The 16,457-nt window shown below is 52.5% G+C and overlaps 1 protein-coding gene across 6 annotated transcripts in view; it reads left to right on the forward strand.

Annotated features, from left to right (window-relative positions):
• Positions 1 to 16,457, forward strand: part of EYA2 (EYA transcriptional coactivator and phosphatase 2) — a 203,312-nt gene that overhangs the window by 169,849 nt on the left and 17,006 nt on the right. For all 6 annotated transcript variants that reach the window (XM_036009933.1, XM_036009928.1, XM_028524136.2 and 3 more), the window contains one exon: positions 6,205 to 6,294. In XM_036009933.1, the coding sequence (XP_035865826.1) occupies positions 6,205 to 6,294 (90 nt within the window). The remainder of the gene's footprint in view (positions 1 to 6,204; positions 6,295 to 16,457) is intronic.

Below are 16,457 nucleotides of genomic sequence, written 5' to 3' on the forward strand. Positions count from 1 at the left end.
TGGTTGGCTGGTTGATTGGTTGGTTGGTTGGATTTTGTCTGAACATTTGCTTTGGAAATGCTGCATTTGATTCCATTAATGGACCTAGAGAGACCCTGAAGTTGGTTCCTAAAATGGGTCTCCCCACGTCATACTTCTTTTTGACTCCCGTGTGACGGCACCCTAAAAAGTCTCAGGCTCCCATATGCTGGGGGAAAGGCCGGGGAGCCAAGAAGGGGCCTGGGGCCCTCCAGGGTCACTACAGGGATCCGGTTTCCAGCCTCAGCCAAGGCGTCTGGTTCCGGAGGAGCCATTGCTGGCGTTGGGGGAGGGGCGGAGCTGTGAGACGCGGGGATTTAACACGGCATCTCTGCTTTTCCACCTCGAGTCCAGGAAATGAAAGGCACAAAAGCTCAGAGGCAGTAGGGGCCTTCTTCTGTCCCCCTCGAAGCCCGGCAGTGATTAGGGAGGAAAGCCAGGCTGAGCCCCGAGAAGAGAATGGGGGCTGATTTTCACAGGGCAGCTGCTGCTCATTTCTTCCCACGTTGGAAGTGCAACTTCGTTAACAGGGTCGTTTATTTCATTAACGGTGGACATCGACAGTTCTAGACCGGGCGTGTATTTTTTTTTAAATCTGACAACAATCTGCCTTAAGCACCTTTAGCCTAATAAAGTACGTGATCTGACGTTATTAGTTCCTGTAAACACACTCGGTGAGACCAATGGCGAAGATGTGGGAGTCCTGCAAAAGACCACAGTCGTGGAAGCCAACTTCAAGGTGAATGTGGGGGTGCGCCTGTCTTCTGTTCAAAGGGTTGTGACGCTGAATCGCTGAATGTGGATCTCACTTCTTGGAATTAAACACCCTTTAGAGCCATCTCGTATAAAAACTTGGAAAACTCAAAAAAGCGAATTCTTTAATGGACAAATAAGGTTGTGGGGCATGAAAACAACTTTTTTGGTTAAAAAAAACAACGTGGGCATTTTTGTAATGAAAACGGTTGCGTCCTAACCTGTCGGAACTGGGAAGCATTTATTGGGACCTGTATCCCCAGGCCTCTGGGGATACAGCTTCTATTGGGGAGCTTGTCGAGTTGGGGGTGACAGAGACCCTTGAGAGAAAACTCATGTAACTGCTCTCATCTTCATTAACCCTGACCAGTTTTTGCATCGGGGTTTTTAAACCTCCAGGAATCCACGTGCCATTTTCTTCATGCATGTGTGACATCCGATTAATTTTGTTTTTAGAAAGATTTTTGTTTGTTTGTTTTCACTCCTACCTTCTCGCCTCCATCCAGAAAATCCAGCCACATGTCACAAGATAACTTCCCGATCCACAAGGCAGATCTGAGAGTGGTCCATCTGGCGAAAGTCCTCGCCAGCTCCTCTCATTAAGAGAACCTCACCGAGAGTGCGAATGCGTAGTAATTCGGTTACGGAGCTGCAATCAGGTCCCCAGCATCTGCCTGGGGTCGGGGGAGGGGTGCCCAATGCAGCCAGCCTCGTAAATGGATGCATGCTTACCCCCCCCCCCCCCCCCCCCCCCCGTCATCAAAACCAAACGAACCCTGAGAAATCTGTAGAACATTAGGGCACGCTGAAAAAAAACCCTGCAGCGCCCCAGTCTGATTGGTCCCTCCGCTGGGAGAGAACCACCCACGAACTCTCCAAGATGACATTCCATCCACCCCAGCCCCACCTGCCCCCAGCACAGCCCTTCGCCGGACAAGTGACAACTTGAAGTCTGTTTTGGAAAAACTCCCTTTTCTCGGGTCTCCATTCTGGTTTAAATGGACCATTTCTTAAAAAGCAAATCTGTTTCTGCTGTTGCTTGTTTAGGAAATTAACCGCTGAATTTTTTTTCTTTACTCCAAAGAGCATGTAATGATGAAGAAAATGGTTTTCATGTGAGATGGAACCCTCTGATTGCGTGGGTGTTCCGGCTGGGTTTACAGAAACAGCTTCTCCGCTTGAGGGTGTGAGAAAGTGGGCTGGGGGCATTGCGCCCATGGCCAGCGCTGGCGGAGCCTGCTGCATGGCCGGCCGGGTGTTCACACGCTCTCTCAGGCCATCCTCATGGCCTCGTAACATGGTAGAGGGATCAGAGTGGACCTGAGTGGGTCAGTGGCCTTTTATCAGCTGAGGAACATGGTGTGAAGACTCCCACATTTTAGGCTTTATTGCACTAGGTGGCATGCTGGGTCAGAACGAGGGCCCCTGCCCCCGAAGCCACACAGGGTGGCTGAAGGCTGCCGCCCAGGGCGGTATGTTGGTGGGGGTATATTAGGGACGTAGGCAGCAGGCAGCTCACAATGAAACCGATGGCTTTTGTCTCGCCCTTACTCCAGATGTATTTCACATTCATTAATGCTGAGTCTCCATCGTTTTGGTTTTTTTTTTCTTAGTTTCTCATTCTTTGCAGGCCTGGAAAAATATTTTCTACTTGGATAATGTGGCCCGGGCCAGCGTAACACTCTGCGTTACTTAACTCCCGGGACACTCGTGCGTTTCTTGGGCTGTTCCAGACTTTTCTGCCTCTGTACAATGAGTTTTCGTCAAGTGCCTTCGATGGAGGTCCCACCTCCACGGTTCAAAACAATCCGCTGAGCAACATGCAGGCAGATTTTAGGAAAACCAGAAATAACGAGAATGCTCAAGGAATACGTGGGTATTCTAAGGGTTCTCCTCAGAAACATTTGGGTGCCTTTGAATTTTTGTTTTAATTATTCAACATATAATAAATATTTGAATCCCTTCTCTTCTCTAAAATGTTAGTGTATTCTAGATCATGCTGATTTAGCTCGATCATCAACACCGCTAATTCCTGTCCCCACCTCTCTGCCGACCGGAAGTCATTATTGTTCTGACTCCAGGTATATCCTTCCGGATATTTACAAATATGTAAGTGCCCAGGGGGAAGCAGTAGGAACACTTTGTGTGTCTCTGATACACAGTACAGGCTCTCAAGGCCTACTACCTGGTAACAACGGGCAGTATATAACTTTCAGAAGATTGCTACTTTCACGCAATAATATGTTTTTTGGTGTATCCATGTTCACTATACATGAAAGTCAGTTTCATTCCTTTCAACTGAATTTAGTTTTCCATGGTTGGATATACTACTCTATTTTATTTCTCTGATTGCCTTTGGCTGGATAGCGAAATCCTTTTCCAGTCTTCTCCTATTTACAAACAGTTCTGAAAGGAACATCTTTTTACTCGTCCCTTGCTTGCATGCATGTGTGGGGTTGTTTCCTAGGATAGATCATGAGAAGTGGAATTACTGAGAATGTTTTATTTTTAATTTAGTTTTTTTTTAATCCAAGACAATTATGCCTAGAGCTAAAACTCAGCTAGTCCTCCAAAGGGACGTGTAATGAGAAATAGCGTCCCCAGTGACCCCCACCCCCTTTCTTTCTGCCCAGAGGTGACAGCTTTGAACTGGTGCTGAGTCTTTTGGCATTTACCTCCAAATTCCTAAGTAACCTACCTACGTTACTACTTCTTGATCTTTTTTTCCCCCTTAGGCGTGTTCTCTGGCTTCCCCGACTAGAAGAATTCAGCTCTCTCTTCAGTCCTTGCCCCATCACACGCTCGAGCTTTCTGGCCACACCCGCCCCCATATCGATAAATGGTCACTTCTGCCCTGTCAGCACCGAGCATTTGCCTCCTTAAAACCCTATAAACTATGTTCCACAGATAAGCCACATTGGGTACAATGATTACTTTCCCTGTTTTGTGCGCTGGCCTGGGAGTGGACATTCCTCTAAGCAAATCCTTTCTGCAGTTGAGTCTGAATAGCAGCTTCTTCTTGCTCCTTGCCCAGCGTTCTGGTCGCCGGTGGTCGGGGCACAGGCCACCCGGCCCAGAAGGGATGTGCTGTTACACGGAGGTGAAACGGCTGGGGTGTGAGTCATGTGTGAAGTCACCCCCGAAACCTCTTCCGAGGTCACACAGTGATTCCCTCCTTGGCCCCGAAAAGTTTGTTTTCCTTGTTTTGTCTTCGCTCTCCACTGAGTGCTCTCCCCTGCGGCGTCCGGCCGGGACTCCGAGGGCTGAGCGCTGGGGGCGGGCCCTGATGAGGTGTTTCTCGCTGGCTGGCTGTGTTCCTGGGCTTCATGCTCCAGTGTGTGTGTGTGTGTGTGTGTAGCTGAGATCACTGGCTACATTTTTTTGAGGGGTCAAGAAGGGTTGATGTCGTTGATTATTTATTTTTATAATAGAAGCAATACAGCCTTTTGGTGAAAAACAGGAAGCGAGGTATAAGAGTGCCAGTACAAGGGCCCCTGTGCCCCTCCCCGACCCCCGGCCCCTTCCGGACCTCCTGGAAACCAGTGCCGCTCTGGACTCGGATCTTCTGGGTTCAAATCCCCGCACTTCCTAGCCAGATGACCTTGAGCAGGGTACCTAACCTTTGTGAGCCTCTGTTTTCTCATCTATAAAGTGAGAAAATCATAGTACTCACCTCCAAGAGCTTTGCCTGAATTAAATGTTAATACTTATAAAGCGGCACGGAGGAAACATGCGATAGATATTAACCAGGAACATCACTAAGTGTTGTACGTCCTTTTAGACCCGTGGTTCTTAACCTTGGCTGCACATCGAAAGCACGCAGTGGAGCTTTAAACATTCCTGATGCCCCGACCCCACCCGCGGCAATTCTGATTTTACAGGTGTGGGGTGCAACCTTGGCCTCAGGATTTTTTTCTTTTAATTTTTTTATTTATTGATTTGAGAGAGAAAAAAAAACATCGATTTGTTGTTCCACGTATTTATGCATCGGTTGCTTCTTGTGTATTCCCTAACCGAAGATCGAACCCACAGCCTCAGTGTATCGGGACAGCACGCTAACTCACTGACCTACCGGGCCAGGGCTGAGCCTCGGGATTTTAAAATGCTCCTCACATCATTTCATTGTACAGCCAGGGCTGAGAACCCTCACACTACGTATTTTCCACATGCGTCGGTTGGGATCGGCGAGGTTATGCTGCAATAACAAACATTCCCCCAAATCTCACTGAGGGTCCATGTTCATTGTGGTCTGTTGCAGCCCCAACTCACATCGTCTTTACTCTGGAACCCAGGCTGTCAGGGTAGCTGTTATCTGGAGCACTTAGTCTTGTGACAGGGGAAGAGAGACAGCGTGGCAAACCATGCACTGACTCTTAAAGCTTCCCACCAGAAGTGAAGCATTACTTCTGCTCACCGATCATTGGCCAGAGCAAGTCACATGGTCACACCTGAGTTTAACAGGGAAGGTCTATATCAGGGGCCAGCAGACTGGGAATGGCCAGAGTAAACATCTTGGGCTCTACAGGACAGAGGGTCTCTGTTGTAATTATTCTCCTCTGCCTTCAATGCACAAAAATAGCCATGGATGATGCACTGTCCAAACAAATGTAAAAAATTATTCTTAGCTCATGAGCTATAGAAGAACAGACAGCAGATGAGATTTAGTTGGACATCTCCTGGTAGACCTCACCCTCCCACAGGGAGAAACTCTTCAGGAAGGGACCCCAAATGTGGGTACAGGGTAATGGGATCCACCATGCCGTGTCTATAGAAAAGAAAGGGAGAGCAAGAATGGACCATTTTATTGCCGGATGTGTGTCCCACGTGACACTGTGATACAACTTGCATTCGTAACTTACACTGTATTTCTTTATGACAATTTCATGTCAATAGCACTAGCATCACTTCCTTTTTTTAATGGCTGCCTCGTTTTCCCTGGTTTAGGATGCACCCTAGTGGGTTTTGTTTGTGTGTTTGTTTTTATAATTAATCTCTGTTGTCAGTGGCATTTAAAACACCAGGAGGAGCACAGCAGAGTGCACAGAGAGACTGCTATAAATAGACAGCCCGCATCCCAGCTCTCCGGTAGTTTATACCGCTTCCCCTGAAGTCTCTCTGGCCTCCCTGAAGACATCCATTTCCAAGAGGCCATTCTGCTCCTTGCAACACTGAACACAGTTGCAATTCCAGGGGCTTTTAGGGGGAGGTGGAAATACTAAAGAGGGTAAATATAAGTGATGAAAATCTAGAAGGGAAATCGCAGAAGCTGCACATTAGCACCCTGACCCCACACGGAAACACGTTTTAAGCCGTGAGCAAGCTGCGCGTGAGCCGTGCAGATGAAGAAAGGCCTTGCAGAGGTGGGACGTGGGGGAGAGGGAGACAGGTGACGAGGCTCGCTCACAGGTGACCCGCCCCTCCTCCCTCCCACAGGACACCACGACGTCCGTGCGCATCGGCCTGATGATGGAAGAGATGATCTTCAACCTTGCAGACACCCATCTGTTCTTCAATGACCTGGAGGTTGGTTTCATTTCGTAGTCGCCGTATTTAACCACCTGCATCTGGTTTGGGGGACGAGTCACTGCCTTTTTTTTCCCCCTCTTTTTCCTTTGGAGGCTAGAAACTTGGGCTAGCAACCCCTAAGGAGGCATAAAACTAGGACCAGCGACAGTTGATTAAAAACACACTAGACTGGATTATCTCCCCGGCTTCCCTGGGCAGTTAATGGGCCTCTCTCTCCACTCCGGAGGGGATGTCCGCTGGCAGTTCTACTAATCCAATAAAGGCTGCGTCGTTTCTTCCTCCCGAAATTTGCTATTTAGTAAGTTGATTAAGGCAAATTAGTATAGATCCCCCTGGGTCAGTAGTAATTAGCAGTGGGCCAGGATGGAAGCCCTAAAAATGTGTTTTACAAAGAGAGCAAGCAGAGGGACCGTGCTTACTTCAAGGATGTGCTCCCACCCTGGCTGGTGTGGCTCGGTGGGTTGAGCACCAGCCTGCAAACCGAAAAGTCGCTAGTTTGGTCCCCGGTCAGGGCACAGGCCTGGGTTGCGGGGCAGGTCCCTGGTCGGAGACACAACCACATCAGTGTTTCTCTGCCTCTCTTCCCCTCTCTCTAAAAATAAATAAATTAAATCTTTTTCAAAACTAAATAAAGTATCTGCTCCTGTGCCTCTAAGCAAGCACCAAGGGAGACAGGAGACGGGGAGAGGAGCTTCAGAAATAAATTTCATTCATTCGTTTATGCCCAGCCTGTGTCAAAGAGATTTGGAAATAATTTCAAACGGAAAACATATTTTAAATGAAACCACTAAAGCAAAGGAATAGAAAGCTAGAGTAAGGCATTGCACCAAAAAATCTGGCTGAAACAACCTACTGCAATGAAATTCAGAGTTAATCCCTGAGCTTCCTGGTAGCCAAAGCAAAGAGGGAAATATATACATTGCTTACCTCTAGTGAGAGAGCAAGCAGCTTTCTCCAAGGTGAAGAGGGGTGTTCTGGCTGACGAGAGGAGTAATGTGAGGGAGGGTCTTGTGGCTTTGTAAATTATGTTCTCATTATTGGTTTACCAGATTAAAAAAAAACAAAGGCAACCTAAAATAAAACTGGTTATGAAAGAACAATTCTATTTATCCTAGTAGGAATGTTTCCCCCAGAACCTGTGAAACCCCTGGGGACCACACGGTGAAGTAGAAATATGATGACCATGAATTCCAAATCTGCCCCAACCAGCCCAGCCCATGACCGACATTGCTCCTCGGGAAAAGAGGCAGGTTTTCCTCCCAGCCTGCAGTCCCCGAGTCCGGGGGGCGCATCCCTGCTGGAAGCATCAGTCTTGCGTTCCGTTCAGTCTAGGGAAGCCACGTGGGCCTCAGCCCTCCTGTCTACGAAAAGGACTGTTCTCTGCCCAACACCTGTTTCAAAAAGAGGATCGAGGTAGAAGCTTGTTGATGAAGAAAGAGAGCTTTGGAGGGGTGGGGAACCCCAGTAGCAGCGGGGCCCAAGACTGTCTCTTTAGCCAACGGCAGTGTGCTGTCTCCTTTTATGATGACCTGACGTGTCTTGGATGGAAGGAGGGGCGGGCAGATAAGGAGAGCGAGAGAGGAGGAGACACATTAAGAGTAAAACAGAGCAAAGCAAAGTAAACACGGCAGCTGGATCCAGCGCGTATTTGCGGGGCCTAACGTGGTAAAGACTTGGCTGGTTGCAAAGAGCGAGGCCCAACTTGCTTTATCAAAAAAAAAAAAAAGGAAGTTATTGGCCCCTGTAGTGGAAAAGTTTGGGGGAGATTTAGCTTTTCCCAGCCTCCTGCTTCGAATGTCGGTGTCATGAGAGCAGGGGCCGTGTCTGCCTGAGTCGCCCTGAACTCCCAGCGGCCAGGCAGTGACCCGCCAAACCAGTCCACAAGCAAGGGAGTTTGTGAGCAGTGAAGAGGCTGTGAAAAACGGAACGATGGCATGTGGCCATGAGCAATGGGTGGGAGGGGGTAGCATGGGGACCAGCATTCCGGAGGGCAGGAATTGGCTCTTGAGGAGGTGACGCTGAACCAAGCCTGAATGACGACAGGAGCCCACCAGGCGGAGGTCGAGGGAGGCAGGATCAGTGGTGCAAAGGCCCGAAGTGAGGACAGGTGTGCGGTGACCCGGGAGCGGTGAGAAGGCCCCACGGTGGTAACGAATGGGGGTGCCCTGGATCGGCCGGGCCAGGAGGGCCTGGAGAGGGAGGCCTGGGCCTGACATGGTCACAGCCATCCAAGTTTACTTACAGGTCCTGAGGGCACCCATGGGGCTGGGAGCACCCATGGCCCGGTTGAGGTTTTCAAAAGCCCACTCTGGCTGCTACGTGGAGCCTGAGCCATCGGCGGGGAGAGGCGGAGGCAGGGAGACCGGCAGGACGTTACTGCAGTCGTCCCCAGAAAAGCAGAACAGTGGGCTGAATGGGGGTGGGAAGCGGATGTGGGTGCTGGGGTGGAGGTAACGCCGGGAGGACCTGCTGATGGGCTAGGTGTGGGGATGAGGAGAGAGCAGGTTCGGGGGGGGGGGCGGGGTTCCTGGGCGTGGGCCAACCAGGGCGACGGCGCTGTTCTCCGACGTGGACAGAACAGGGAAGGCGTGGAGTGCAGTGGGGGAGACCCGCCCCTCTGTCCAGGGCACGTGGGTGTGAGACGTCTGGGACACCCCCGGGCAGATGCCAGATCACGGGCAGATACGTGAGTCTGAAGCTCGTTGGCAGTGAAAATGCCAGGCACATAGTAGGCGCTTTGTGAGTCTTGGTTGAACCTGAGGCTCAGAGCCAGGTATTTTGCGGGATTGGTATGTTTCAAGAGATGTCTCCAGCACCTTGCCCCCTCTGCTGTTCCTCGCTGGCCCCGAAGGCAAAGCTGTCCCTCTCCCGGAGGGACCCTGACTACCAGCTGGAGCTACTCAGGCACGGCAGCTTGTTTTTAGTCTCTATAAATTTTTTCAAAATTGTCCCCCCAGTGCCAGAAGCCCCCAGGGCCCCTCAGCAGGATTGAAGCCATGTTACACGATGGGGAAGTCAAGATTTACACATGTGAAAACATACTGTTTACACCCTGGCTGGTGTGGCTCAGTGGATTGAGTGCCAACCTGTGAACCAAAGGGTCCCTGGTTCGATTCCCCATCAGGGCACATTCCTGGGTTGTGGGCTGGGTCCCCCGTAGGGGGTGTGCTAGAGGCAACCACACATTGATGTTTCTCTCCCTCTCCTTCTCCCTCCCTTTCTCCCTGCCTTCCCCTCTAAAGATAAATAAGTGAAATCTTAGAAAAGCCCCTGTTAAAATCTAAAGGCCACCTCCCTGTGGCTCCCAGAAGGCCTGCTGGAACTGGGGAGAGGCCCCAAGACCTTGGGAGTCCAGTGGAGACCCAGCTCCTGCAGGATGGTCGGGTTTCAGGGAACAGAGTCAGATCCTCTGTCAATCCGAGGTCAGCAGCAGCCATGTGCGAGGAACTCACCCTCTGCCAGGCCCTACACAGCTCTCAGCGCTGTGGCTTCAGTGGGCGGGCCCCCGCCCTCAAGGCACTGCCCTTCCAGCTGGGGACGCAGACCTCGAACAGCAGAGCGTGCAGTGTCAGATCACGTGCTCCGGAGGGGACCGGCAGAGTCAGCGGGGAGACAGTTACAGGGGCTGTGGCTTGACCTGGCCGAACCAGGAAGGCTTCTTTGACGCCTAAGCAGAGGTGTGCAGGAGGTGAGGACCTGGGTGAAGAGTGGGTCAGGCAGTGAGCGCAGCGGTGCAAAGGCCCTGGGGTAGGTGTGTCGAACATGGCAGCTGGGGAAGAAGGAGCAGGAAGGATCGTGGAGGACAGTGGGGGTTAGAGGGCAGATCCCGTGGGGTCTTTGTGCCATCGCCAGGGTTTGGATGATATTCTAAGGGTGACAGGAAGCCCTTGGAGGGCAGCAACATGATCTGATTTATGGTTCAGAGGCTCCCTCTGGTGGCCAGGTGGAGAACAGACGGGAGGGGTATGGAGGGAAGCAGGTGTCCACACCAGAGCAGCGGTTCCCAGACTCCCAGAAGAGTCTGTGAGGCCTAAGGACTGGTCAGAGGCCAGGTAGGGGCCACGTTCAGCTGAAGCTCAGGCCATTCAGGACGCGTGTTCTGAGGTGGGGAGGAAGGGGGAGAGTCCAGTGTCTTCTTATGACGACACTAATCCTGTTAGGTCAAGGCCCCACCCTTATGGCCTCATTTAACCACGATGACTTCCTTAGAGGCCCCATCCCCAGACACAGCCACACTGGGGATTAGTGCTTCAACGTATGAATTGCAGGGGAACCACAAACATTCGGTCCATGATACCTATTCTACAAGTGAGGACACTGAGGCACAGAGGGGTTCAGTGAGCAGCCCGAAGTCGCACAGTCGGCAGTGGCAACACGCAGACCCCGGCAGCCGAGCCTGGGCCCACAGCCCTGGAGCTTGTCCACTTGCTGCTCGGCCTCTCCCAGGGAAGACGGTCGCCACCCTGCCCGAGAAGGAAGATTCCTGACAGGAAATGCAGGCCTGTGCAGTAGCGCAGACCAGGGGAGCAAAGGAAGAGAGCGAGCAGGGGGTGCTGGAGTGGCCGGGGAGCCTGGAAGAGGTGGCCAAGCAAGTTCTGGCGGCCAGGGGTGTGGCAGTTCCCCGGGCGAAACTGGAAGGTAGACAAAAGGCGGAAAACTCCTCCGTGGGTTAGCTGTCACCTTGCGTTGCACATGCAACACAAAAGTCGCACAAAGAACGACCGAAACCACAGGGAACCACGACGGCACCCTCACTCCCCACCCTGAAGGCGGGCAAAGCCGTACATGAAGGCTCGGAAGGCATCTCTGGAAACGAGGGCGTGGACTGAGGCTGGAACTGAGGGGAGAGCCCGGCGGGGAATGTGTAGCAAACAGAGCCCTGGCTGCAGCTGGCGGGTGCTGCATGGTGAGTGCTCCCGCCAGGGCTTGTCGGCGCACGGCCGTTCAACCCTCACAGAACCTGCAGGCGGTGTGTGTCCCTGTTCTAGAGCGGGGGAGCGGGGGCACCCTGCCCGGCACTGGCGTGCACAGGGCTCTGGCCCCACGCCGGGCACCGCACTCACATTTTCTCACTGAGACCTCCCAACCACCCAGTGAGGGGGACTTCTTTAAATCCCCATCTTACAGATGAGGAAACTGAGGCCCAAAGAGGCCCCCTTCCCAGGGTCACTGAGCTAGTGTGGAGATTTGAGCCCAGGCCAAGCTGACTTCCAAGCTGAGACATCTCTTCTTCACGCCTGCGGACAGACACCCTGTGTGTGGGGCAGAGAAGGAGCCCGGGTCGGCAGGGTGCACGAAAGAAGAGTCCTTCGTGAGAAACAAGGTCAGCCTAAAGGTTTCCGGCGGGAGGTACCTCAGGTCCGATTCAGGAGTGGCCAGGCAGGCGGGCAGTCCAGAGGGGGAGCGCCTCAGCCTGCTGCCAGAGCTCCGGGAAGGATCTTTCTGGAGGGACTCAAACGTGGCTGGAATCCGGGCAGGCCTGATTTACGGTTCCGCGGGAGCTGGGAGGGAGAGTAATATTTCACCGTGTCAGCACCAAGCTGCTCTCCAAGGCGCCCTGCCCAACCGGCCATTAATGCAGTGCGGCCCTCGGCCTCTTTAATGCTCTTCAGATAAGTTAAACATTTAGACAACGCAAGAAAGATAGCCCGAGTTTCCCCCCCGCCCCCGGGGAGCAGGCCCCTCTGGCTAGTCTAGAAGCCGCGTTAAGCAATCTCGCTTGAAAATATACTTGCCTCCAAGGAGGAGGAGTGACCAGGGAGTCCATCTGGGCTCTGACGAGAGTCATTTTTCTAAAGCAAATTTGTCAACAATTTCCTTTCTGCAGTCGGGTCTCCAAGCAGCCAAGGACAAAAAAAGGAATGGGATCGGACCACAGGAGGGCAGGTTGGGGAAACCCCGGCTGTCACCAGCTTCATTCGAATGGGTTCCCACAGATATGGGTCACTGAGCTTACTGTTCAGAAGCGAGCAGCAGTGGGCACCGTGAGTATCCAAACCATGGGATGCAGGTAAGGGGTGATCCAGACAGAAGGTCCAGCCTTCCACTGCATGTGTTAGAAGCACAGGGAAACTAGTAAGAACTGGTCACTGAAAGGACTGTGGAGGCCGTTAAGCCTTGGGCAAGCACGAACGAGAAAAGAGAGAGCAGAAAAAGAGACCATCGATAACCAACGTCCAGAGTGAAAAGGTGGACATCACTACAGATTCAGGGGAGATTCTTTTTATTTTTCAATTATGAGAATACCATGTACAGTATTATACCAATGAATCTGAAAACCTAGGTGAAGTAGACACTTTTCAGGAAGATCGAAATTGCCAAAATTAACCCAAGGGGAAAATTAAAAATAGAATGAACCAGTGACCACGAGAATGGAAACGGTCATGGGATGTCATCCCCGCAAGAGGCCCGAGGTCCAGCGAGTTCCAAACACGGGCCCCACCAAACGAGGAAGGGAAGGCCAAGTCCCGTCCAGCACAAATGACAGAGCGAAGGGAAAGGGGGTGTCCTCCCACGTATCCTGTGAGACCAGTGTCACCCGAAACTGAATCTGGACTCTGAGCACACACCTCAAGTGGATAAAGCGCTGTCATCACCGATCAAAGGCGGGGCGTCCCTGCGGTCCCTCGGGTAGCTTCCTTGCGGTGCTGTGCCTCTTCCCTCAGTTGCACGTGGACGCTGTCTGAGCGGCAGACGCAGCCCCCCGGTGACAGCCGGGCCGGGACCATCGCCGGCACCATCTGGCAGGCCTTTCACGTGCACCGTAGCCCACCTGCAAGCGGATGCACTTGCCATGTTCCATAACTTCTCCTTCAGTCCTCACCCGAGGGTGCATTTACTGATTTTCCGAGAGAGAGGGAGCCATCACTGGGTTACCTCTGGTGCACTCCCGGACCAGGGAGTGAACCCACAACCTAGGTATGTGCCCTGATGGGGAGTTGAACCCACAACCTTTCAGTGCATGGGACGATGCTCCAACCAACCGAGACATACTGGCCAGGGCTCATAACTTTTTTTAAAAAAGCAAAACTGGAAGACCTGGCTCTGTGGCCAAGAGGACTGAGAAGCAATGACACTACTGAAGCACCAAGCACACCCAGCACCCAGATCTCGGTTTCTAACCCACTTTTCAGTACAAGGAACCCGGGCTCCTTGAAGAAATGGCTGGTTCTAGGGCTGGGGCAGGGAAGACACACAATAAACATGGTGTGGAAAAATAGACATACCTTCCACATAGAAAAATTCCAGCCCTGGCTGCTGTGGCTCAGTGGACTGAATGCCAGCCTGCAAACCATAGGGTCACCGGTTTGATTCCCAGTCAGGGGGCACATGCCTGGGTTGTGGGCCAGGTCCCCAGTAGGGGGCATTCGAGAGGCAACCACATAGTGGTGTTTCTCACCTTCTCTTTCTCCATCCTTCATTTCCCTCTAAAAATAAAATAAAATAGTGTCTAAAAAAAGAAAAATTCCAAATAATTTATTTAGCTGCTCCACCCTGAATTGTGAACTTGGCATAGAGACTTCCTTCCAAAGTGTAGACTATGGGAAGGCGGGGGAGAGGAACTGGACAGTACAGACACCCGACGAACACTGCCTGAGCCAGGGGATCAAGGTCACTGTCAGCAGCGATAGGTCGTGTTGATAACACATGCCCTTGATGTGCAGTGATGAGAATGGCTGTGACCTTCCCCCCAAAAAACCCGTCACCCCAGTCCAGCCGTGAGAAAACACCAGACAAACCCCGGCAGAGAGACATTCTACAAAATGCCTCGCTGGTCCTCCCTGGCATCGTCATCAAAGCCGAGGGAAGTCGGAGACACTGTCACCGCTCAGAGGAACCTAAAGAAACAAGACGACACAGTGGAATGGGGTGCCCTGGATAGGATCCTAGAGGAGAAACACAAGACCTTCATGGAAAACTAAGGAAATCTGAACAAAAAAGAACTGACCTTGGTAACTAGTGACATAGTGGCATTTACGTATGAGCTGCAACAGTCTCCAACCGAATGTAAGACGGTAACAGTGAGGGGAATGGACTCGGGTACCTGGGAACTGTCTATGCTTTGCAACCTTTCTGTCAGTCTAAAACTAGTCTAAAATTAAAAGTTTATTAAAAAAAACGATTCAAAGGTATTAAACAAGTCGCCCAAGATCACACAGCTAGAAAACGGCAAGGCAAGGCCTGGAGCCCAGGGTGGGGCATTTGAACGCCAAGTGCACGGTCTCGGGCGTGTGAACCCGGACTTGTCTGCCCCGATGGCCCCAGCAGCACGCTGAACACCCGTGAGCCCCTCCCCGCGGTGACCCAGAGTTAATTTGACCGTGACTGTACCGGGCACGGAGGTCGGGCCTCTAGCATGCAGACTAGCAATAACGGCCGTGACTTTCCCAAACGTGGACGTGACGTGTGCTGCGGGAGAGGCCCTTTCCGAAGGGCTTTCCCCGTGTGGTCCGCTGAACCCTCCGGCCCCCTCTGCGGTAGGTCCCGCTCCAGAGCGCGGTCACATTCCCCCGCCCGCCTTTTTCACACTGCAGGGCGTCTTGGAACCAACTCCATGTGCTAACACGAAAATCCACTTTATTCTCCTGAGCTGCGGGGTAGGGTTGCACCGAATGGTTATCCCGTTACTTCATGGAGCTGTGATCCGCTCCAGGGACCTTCGGGGGTTTCCCAGTTCTTGGTGGGCGTCTCTGAGTCAGAAGGTGTCAATTCCTGGAGGCCAGGATTGGGCTGTACCCCACCCATGACCCCATGTCGAGCCTGCAGGGCCCTCCCTTTGTCTTGGCCAGCTGCTCCCGCTCAGAGCCCCCACCCCGATCATCCCCCTTTGGCCCAGGGAGGCCCTCGGCACCCTGGGCTGTGCAAAAGCTGGTGTCCTGGGCCTTAGGGGTCTGCCCCCCATGCCGCAGAGCTGAGAGGCGTGGGATCCGCCCCCCCAAGAGCTCAGCACTGTCCTTGCGTCCGTCTGAGCATCACCCCCCTCCCCTCAGGGTCGCCTGGCAGGTAACTCGATCCAGGTCAGCTGGTGGGGTATGAGGTAGCGTCTCGCTGCCTGCCACGGTGTTTCACTGAGTCCGAAATGTGATCGCTACTGTTGTCACACTCTAGCGCCCCCGACAATCCCCTCGCAAATGAGAACACCAGAGCCTCCCACATACCTTTCCGGTGACATCAGGGAAAGGACGAGGGACCCTGCCGGGGGTCCTGAGCCCGAGTGACCCCCAGAGCAGCTTCGGAGCAGCTCGAGGGAAGGGCTGGAGAGCAGAGGGGTGTGTTTTCAGACTTCAGACAAAGCAGGGGGCTGGGGGGGTCCGCAGTCCCTGTTGCTTTCTTCATGCTGGGCCTGTGGGGTCCGTGTGGGCTTTTAAATGCAGTTTTCATGAACATGCTGGCAGTGCTGTCCCTAAGGCCCCCCCACCTCTGTAGGGTGGCTGTGGAGCAGAGGTCTCAAACTCGGGTGCCCACGGGGGCCAAGTGACCAGGAGACGGAAGAGGACAACAGCCCAGTAGACACTGTGGGCCACCGAAAACGGAAGTCCCCGCCAGCGCTTGTCGGAATCCAGGAATGCAAGCCCTGCATTGCCAGGGCGTGTGAATCCTCAAAGTAGCTGAAACTCTGGGGAGGGGGAGAGACTCCTTGGGTTTACACACTGGGTATTGTTTAAAAAAAAAATGCTAGGCACAGTGTGGCTAAACACACCAGGTCTCCAGGCCAGCTTGCAAGCTCTTCCGTAACTGACCTTACTTAGCCCAGAAGAGAAACCGTCAGCCTCGTTTCTCTGTCGCTCAATATCCCAGCAGAAGTTTCTGTGATGGTGGAAATACTCACACCACACAGTGCGGGAGCCACTGGCTCCAGGTGGCTAGTGAGCACTTAAAATCAGATTAAGGAACTGACTTTTGAAGTCTATTTCATTTTAATTCATTGAACTCAAACTGTAGGTAACCACATGTGGCTAATTGCTACAATATTAACGTGACTGTAAGATTTTTTTAAGCCTGGGGTGCACCGTCTAGAGCTCAGCTGCTTTGGGGAGGGGGTGATAGATTACACCCGAGACCACCACGCATCGGTGACAGAGGCTGGAAATATGGAAGGAGTGGAGATAGGAACCGATGAGCAGAAGAGGTTTAGGCGTAAGGCAGTTATCTGCTGGCTC

Source organism: Phyllostomus discolor, chromosome 9 (genome assembly GCF_004126475.2).
Source record: "Phyllostomus discolor isolate MPI-MPIP mPhyDis1 chromosome 9, mPhyDis1.pri.v3, whole genome shotgun sequence".
NCBI classification, from domain to species: Eukaryota; Metazoa; Chordata; class Mammalia; order Chiroptera; family Phyllostomidae; genus Phyllostomus; species Phyllostomus discolor.